General features: G+C 54.7%; 1 protein-coding gene and 2 non-coding genes across 3 annotated transcripts in view; all 3 read left to right on the top strand.

Annotated features, from left to right (window-relative positions):
• Positions 1-703: 703 nt before the first annotated feature.
• Positions 704-844, top strand: LOC132318931 (U4 spliceosomal RNA). Its single transcript, XR_009484413.1, has one exon. It is a non-coding gene; the product is annotated as a U4 spliceosomal RNA (small nuclear RNA).
• Positions 845-1,314: 470 nt separating this feature from the next.
• On the top strand, positions 1,315-1,455 carry LOC132318930 (U4 spliceosomal RNA). Its single transcript, XR_009484412.1, has one exon. It is a non-coding gene; the product is annotated as a U4 spliceosomal RNA (small nuclear RNA).
• A 4,749-nt stretch (positions 1,456-6,204) lies between these two features.
• The window catches only part of PXN (paxillin), a 44,473-nt gene continuing 43,009 nt past the window's right edge, over positions 6,205-7,668 (top strand). Inside the window, exon 1 of the mRNA XM_059827906.1 lies at positions 6,205-6,217. Within this exon, the coding sequence (XP_059683889.1) occupies positions 6,205-6,217 (13 nt within the window). The remainder of the gene's footprint in view (positions 6,218-7,668) is intronic.

Here is a 7,668-nt window from a genome sequence, read left to right as displayed (position 1 = left end):
TCTAATAATTTGGAGCGCTTTTCAAATGGGCTCTCCAAATAGCTCTTGCTAATTAGTTCAAGACATTGCAGGAATTTTTAATCTGTTTTTCTTGCCTTTTATAGTTATTTCAAAGCCCAGAACAGCCCGAGCCTGTATGTAGCAGTGTGTAATTTTGCAATGACAAGGCAGAAGCGCATCCTGCTCACTGGGTCTGCGGTGCTGCCTCTGTGCCCCGTGGAGGTGGGGGGCACGACCCCCTTTTTGGCCATTTCGTGAGTGTTAAGTGACCCGTAGGCTGTTAGTGCGTGTTTTGAGAGTTTAAACGTGTTTTCACATCGTGGGGTGCTGACTTTGCTTTGGTGGCGAGGGCAGCCGGGGCCCGGCAAAGCCCCTTTCACCCCGGGAAAGGGGTGCGCGACCTCCCGGGACGGAAAAGGGCGATTTTGGCCAACCCCCCCGGCTCGGGCCCGCGGTGGCGGGACAGCCCCTTCCCTGCCGCTCATTACCATAGCGCCCTCCCGGCACCCCCCGCGTGCCCCGCCGCCGCGCCGCCCTGCTTCCCCCCGGTAAACCCCCCCCACCGCCCCCAGTGGGAGCACGCGATGTAGGTGGGGGGCGCGCGGCGGCGCGGGCCGGTGGGGCGCGCGGGGGCGCGCCGGCGCGCTCTGACCGCGGCGGCGGGGCGGCGGCGGGGGGGGGCGGGAGGGCGGAGCCGACCATTAGCTTTGCGCAGTGGCAGTATCGTAGCCTGTGAGGTTAATCCGAGGCGCGATTATTGCTAGTTGAAAACTTTTCCCAATACCCCGCCATGACGACTTGAAATATAGTCGGCATCGGCAATTTTTGAGAGCCTCCTCGGAGGCTGCTTTTACGTGGTTAAAAACAGATAGCGGAAAAAACAGGAGTAGCGCACGGGAGCTCCTGGCGCTGGGCGACGGTACCCGGAGAAGGACTCGGGCTGGACGGGAGCTCACCGCCGGCTGGGGTTCCTCGGGGCCGGCTGGGGTACACCGCCCTGGGGTGCCCCAGGGCTGGGGTGGCGGTGCGTGGAGGCGCCGGGGAGCCCCTCATTCAGCAGGGAGTGTCCGGCATGACGTCACGCCTACTTTGCATACTCTTCCCAGCAAGCTTCGCGGCCGCCCCGCCGCTCGGCACGGAGCGGGGGGGGGAACGGGGCACCTCGCTCCCGCCGGCGGCGCGGGGACGGGCACGGCGGCAGGCGGGGACCGCTGCTGGCGGAGGCGCGGGAGGGTCGCGGGCGGGTGGAGGGGCTCGCCGCGAGCTCGGCGGTGGCCCCGGGGCGAGGGGTGGCGGCGGCGGGAGGAGGGCGTTAGCTTTGCGCAGTGGCAGTATCGTAGCCAATGAGGTTAATCCGAGGCGCGATTATTGCTAATTGAAAACTTTTCCCAATACCCCGCCATGACGACTTGAAATATAGTCGGCATTGGCAATTTTTGACAGTCTCTACGGAGACTGAATTTTGGTGTGAAAAGCAGAGAAAAAAGGAGAGGGGGGAGTGATGTCCACGTTTTAAAATCTGGGAACGGTTGTTATCCCCCGTAGCTTCAGGCAGACGGCAGAGGTTTACTGTGCGGCGGTACGAGGGCTTTTGTTCTCTCTCGCCGCTGCCGCAGCCAGCCCCTGCCAAAAACATGGTTTAATAAATTGAGAGCGCCTTTACATGAAAAGCTCTGGTTTTGCCTTTTTCTTTCAAAGCAGCTGAAGGAGGAATCGGTCCGTGAAAACGGAAGAGGAGGGTCTGGGGTACTGCAGAAGCGTTTCTCGTGTAGCTCTTGCTGAGGAGGATCCCTTGAGGAGCATGACTGCTCAGAAGGTAGCTTAGGCAGCCAGGAGAGGGCTGGCATTTCTGGAGCGAGTGAGGGGGGTGAAAGTCTGAATCGTGGTTGACTTGCTCCAGAACTGCTCCAAAACCTCTTAGGGAACAGCTTTCAGCGCGCAGTGCCAAAACCTGCGTTTTGTGTGGGTTTGTTAATGTATATCCATTGGCATCACTTGCTTAAAAAAAAAAAAAAAGCTCCTTATTGTCAAAGGAATCACAAACCTTTACTCTGGAAAAAGCAGTTGCTGAGTTTGGTGTAAAATCCTATTTTATAAGTTAAGTAAACCCCATCCATTTCTAAGTTGCAGCTGTTGTCTTATTTAATACCTAAGCAGACCCCGTCGAGGGAGACTAATGTCCATTTAATGGCCGCTGCACACCAGCTCCCTGGGCTGAATCTCCGCTGGAGTTGGAAGCAGCTGCCCCCTTGTCACTTCGGGTGAATTAGATGTAGCTTATGTTGCTGACAAGTTACCGCTGAAGTTCTCTGTATAGTTGTGTGTGCCACCTGGATGCTCCTGCCCTGCCTGTAAGAGCCTGAGCCTGGCAGCTGTTTTAAACTGTACCTAGGCAGAGTAGAAAACTTAGTAGCCAACATTAATGTTTCTTCTTTATCAGGTTTATTTGTAACATTCAGCTATGCTGGGGTATCATACACAACAGTGACCAAAGAGTGACAGTGAAACCTCCTAGATTGCATTTTCCCCCATTAGTACTTTGTTGCTAGCAATGTCAATTTGAAATCAAAACCTGAAGTGTAGGGATGCCATTACCCTTTGGCAGAATAAGCCATACTGATAAATAGCAAAGGCATATGTAGTTCGCAGTGAGTAATACAGTTCATGTAATTGCTTGATTCATAGAAACTGTGTTGATAAGTATTGGATTAATAACTTGATTGTTTCTCGTCTCTTTGGCCAAAACTGTCTGATAATGCACTGGCATGGTGCTTTCATTCTGCATTGCGAAGGCATGTCCTACATCTTATGCTAGAAACAAAGTTTGTTCGTTTTGCTGTAATAGATCCTTCCAACAAGTGTAAAGCTGGACCTTGAATGGTGAAGTTGCACGTTGAGGTTTACTGCCATTGCCTTAAGCCTAAAGCTCTGCCTGAATTTGTCTTCTATGCACTCACTTGAAGAAGGAGCTACATCCCCTTGCATGATGTCCGTGTGGCACAGCAGAGAGGACGCACGCTGCAATGAAGTTCTGCAGTTTCAAGTCACTCTCTGGAAAGTGGCCAGGTAGGCTCTAAACATGCCTTACAAGTCAGTGTAGCTTCATATCTGTTCTTCTCTGACATAGATTTAGGCTGCTGTAAGTAATGGTGCTTTTCGTAAGAGGTGTTATGAAATGAGCTTGGATTGCTCCTCTGTTTCACAGCCAGTCTGAGATTACAGCCCTAAAGGGGACAGGTGGATGGTTAATCCATCAGTCTCTGAGTGTCAGGTGTGTGGAGGTCAGTGGGTTAAGCCACCCTTCTATGGAGCTGGTCCGTAACTGGTAAACAATGCTTTGACAAGAGGGAAAGATGCCTTGAGCAAGCACTCTGAACACTGGGGTTGTGTGGACCCAGGAAGTCCTCAAGTCCAACATTAGGTTGATATTGACTCATTGTCTGACTTTATTTCCAGCTCCCAGCCCTGTTTCCCATCTGTAAATGGTGGCAATAACTTCTTGTCGCACCTTCTGTGAAAGATAAGGGTAAGTTGAGTCATAACATGTCTTAGTCACAGGGCACAATATGAGAGGAAGCCACGTATTTCTCTGATGTGTTACCTGCCTTCGTTCCCTAGCGCTTCCCGTCCGGCACCAGTTATGAGGGATGTAGCTGCTCTCCGCGTTGCTTCCCCCTCAGCCCCGCCAGCAGCCTCTGGGCATGCCTTGGGTACGCTGCTTTGGTGGGAAAGAGTTTGCTGGAGGTGGCCATAACCGGGGAACTGCAGCTGCTTCTGCCGGCAGCTGTGTAAGAATGGCGCTTGAGCAGCAAGCAGGTGTTCATGAGTCAGTGAGAGCTTCAGAGGCAGAGAGCATGTAGATGGTGAGAAAACAGGAATTCCAGGGTGTTAAGAAGGACAGGAGAGGGTGAAATTGGTTGAGTTAAGCTTGAGCCCACACCACTGAGCAGTAGTCTTAGCAGCTTGGGTTTTAACCTGCCCCTACTCCTTAGGCTCTCACGGGAGGGTTAAGGACTGGCAATTTTAGGTAAGAAACGTTAGTGTGTGAAGAAGAATTCAGTTACGAACAGCACCTGGCTCTGAGGAGTGCAATGAGAATAAGGTTGGTTTTAAAAGCCATACTGCTAAAGGATTTTATGACTCATGTGATAGCCCTGCCTTTCCACCTCACTGACCCTTTCATAGCCGTGCTGAAGCCATAGGCAAAGCTTTAGAGGCAATGACTTCTTTTTTTTTTTTTTTTACTTTGAGCAGCTTGGACACAAGGTATTTCTTTGCGGGTGCAACCCTAATTGGTGCTCTGACATGTTAATTTCAGCCCTGAGACAGAATAGAAACTGCTTTCTTGATTTGCACTCGCTTCCAGACTCCCAAAGGACACTGTAGGAAGCTGAAGATAAAAATTGCATGCCAGGCTACAATAGGAACAGAGCACAGTGGACACTTCATTTATGCAGAGGTAAAAATACAACCCAAGTCAAGACAGATGCCTGTCACATGTTGCTAGAAGAAACATACAGATCCCGGGAAAAGACATGTTTTTGATGACCTTAGGTCCACTACACTACCAGCTAGTGGTTTATGTTGCTCCACCTGGGGGGGACACATCCTGAAGTCATCGCTGTATAGCCAGTGATGGGTTTTGAGAAAATGTAACAGTCCCTTCAAATAATGTTTTAAATTTTGCTGAGGGACCAGCAAGGGGGGTATCAAGCGAGATCCTTAGCATTGATGGTGAAGCACACGGTGAAAAGTCTTTGCTTATGTTTGTATTGTAGTCAGATCTAGGTAAGGATGTCATTTTCTGAGAAGTCCTGGATTTGGAGTAAAACCTGGAATGAATTTCCTGGAGGCTGTGGATTATTTGCAAGCATTGGCTGGGACTAGGGAGGGGATATTTCCATGCCCCCCTGGTGATAGTTCTCATTATAGCATGTCTCAACACAGGAAATAGTGATGTCTGTTGAATTGTGCTAGCTGGGGAAACTGGGTGTGTTTGTGCCTAGAGAGTGAAAAACAAAGCATCGGAGATTGCTAGCAGCTGACCTCATGTTCGCTGTTTTTATGAAAATGCAATCCCGTAATCTCGGCTCGACAACAGGACGTGTGCTGTTCAGCTCTGAGAACATTCTCTGACTCGGTAGTAATTCTGTAAGGAAAAGTGCTACAAGAGTCATGTTTCCTGGATCCCTAGCTGTTCCCACACTGATAGTTTTTGGTGTATCTCGCATCAGATGAGGAGCTGAACACTTGGGCTGAGCGACTGTTTTTACTGCCATGTCGACTTGGCCGGAGTGCGATGGTAAACACTAGCTATGATGAGGGTGGAGCTGCTCTGCGGTTCGGGCAAGGCTGAGAACTTGGAGCGTGGTTTGGTAGTGATTTGAAAGGAAAAGCAAGTGGGAAATGGTGGTTCAAGAGGCACTATCTCATGATAAATCCGGGAAGGCTGTTAGGGTTTTTAAACAGCAAAGGAGGAGTGGTGTTGGTGGCTTTCCTTTATGGTGGCAACAGCTTGTGGAAAATTGTTCAGGAAAGGTTTCACCTGCCCAAGCTTTCCTGGGGATCGGGTAAATCGTCTGGGGCTCAGAAACGTCAATTTGTTCGAAGGCTTTTGGGGCACGGAGCGGCCGTGTGCAGGGCTCCTCCCGGGGGCTGCACACCCCAGCCCAGCTGGGCGCCACGGCGTCGCTGCCCCCGGGGGGGCGTGTGCCTGGGGAGGGTCCTGCTCCTCGGGGGAAGAGGACAGGGCTTCGGCTTGCGTTCCTGGCCGGGCACCCGCAGCCTGGGACGCGCGTGGGGTCGCAGGCCGGTGCCTCGCCCGGGCGGGCGTGCAGGACGGCTCCTTGCGGCCCGGCCGGCTTTGCCGCGGGACCAGGGAGCTGCAGCCAGGCCGGTGGGCGGGCGGCAGCTCTGGGCGCTGCCCTCCCCGCCCGGCCTTTCCCAGGGCGCTTTTCCACCCCAGGGAGCGCGGCCAGCCCCGCCAAGCCGAGTCCCGCCGCCCGGGGCCGGCCCGGGGGGCTGGCGGCTCCCGCTGCCGCCGGCAGGGGGCAGCGCCGGGCGGGCGCGGCGCGGCGGGGGCGCGCGCGCGGGCCGCGGGCGCGCGCGGGGGCGGGCCGGGAAAGTTGCGAGGCGCTGAGGCGGGCGGCGGCGGCACCGGCACCGGCGGCGGGGCGGGCGCGGCGGAGCGGGCACGGCGGCGCCATGGACGACTTGGGTGAGTTCCGAGCTGCGCGTACGCGCCGCGGCGGGGGGCGCCGCCCCTCAGCGCCCCGGGCAGCCCCCGCGGCGGCCGCGGCCCGCCCGGCCACGCTGCGCCCCTCAGCGCCGCCCCGCCGCCGCCGGCTCCGCGCCGTGGGGGCTCGGGCTGGGCCTGCCGGCGCCCGGGGACGTGTCGCTCCCCGCGGACCGCGCCGCCGCCCGCCCCCGGGCCCCTCGGCTGGGCTGCCGTGGGGCCGCCGCCCGCGGTCCGGGCCGTCGGCGTTTCTCCCGGCTCTGCCCCGGCCGGGAAAGGCGCCCTTCGGTCCCGGACCCCGGGAGCAGCGTGGTCGGGTTTCAGCAGACAGCTCCGCCCTGCCGCTGCCGCAACCTCTCGAGCCTGTTCTGGGGCGAGATCTGTAACTTTGCGGGGGTACGGAGTGATCGCTGGGGAGCCCTGCGGGGTGAGCAGAGCAGAGCGCAGCCCCTGCCCAGCGTGCCGCCGGGCTCGGAGCTCGTCCTTGTCCTCCCTTTGCTTCTCCCAGGTGTGCCGAAACCTTCCGAAACCGTGTAGTGGGGAAATGTCAGGCAGCTGGTCTCACTGGAAAGATCTAGAGAGTTTGAGTTCCTTGGTACCAAGCCGGAAGGGGGGTGGATCTGCCAAAATCCCTTGTGCTCTGGGAGACATTAGGGTGACTGAGTTCCGCTTATGAAACTGATTAAATCAGACACTGGGGAGGGGCCCTGATCCGTTACTTCCATCCTACCTTTAATAGAAACCAGACGTTCTGTTAAGATATGCAGCAGGAAAATTGCAGTTTTATTACTGGACCTGGAAGCTCACACTACAGCGCTGGCATAAAGCTGGTGGTCACGCCTTCAGAAAACAGACTCTGAATTGGGCTAGTAAGATGACTTTCAGGGCAGGGAGTCCGTCAGCTGCATGGCTTCTTGGTGAAAGGTGCAGCACGAAGGGTTCATTCTCAGGGAGTGAAACCTCATCCTCTGCCCCGGGTGAAGTAGCTGGTGGTGCAAACAGAATGAATTTCTACCGCTCCTTCTTCTCACTGTTATTGTTTCTTTAAGTGGAGATAGTTCTGTTTACCATTTCTCATATCCCTTAGCCTAGTTATCTCTTGGAGATTTGGTGCAAGTTTCTAGCGTGTTCAGGAATGCGTTGCTAGTCAGAACAGGATTCACCCCGTCTGTGTATTGACTTGCTGAGTGGCTCTTCAAGGTGAGCATACAGATAGCATTGTGTAGGGCCAGTTTAGCATCTCTTCACCATGCTCTTTAACAACCATGGGAGCTGTACTGTGCCTACTGCAATTGTTGCGTTACTTGAACCAGTGGTACTGTGACTCTCCAGTTGTCCGAATAGGCTACTGCAGTTTCAACACATTTTTCCTTTCCTCTCTAGGAGCATTGGAGGTGAACTGCAAAGAAATTCTGAAAAAGATCTGAATTTGT

The sequence above is a fragment of the Gavia stellata genome, chromosome 21 (genome assembly GCF_030936135.1).
Source record: "Gavia stellata isolate bGavSte3 chromosome 21, bGavSte3.hap2, whole genome shotgun sequence".
In the NCBI taxonomy this organism is placed as follows: domain Eukaryota; kingdom Metazoa; phylum Chordata; class Aves; order Gaviiformes; family Gaviidae; genus Gavia; species Gavia stellata.
The sequence above is the reverse complement of the archived record's forward strand: the minus strand, read 5'-3'. Positions and strand labels throughout refer to the sequence as shown.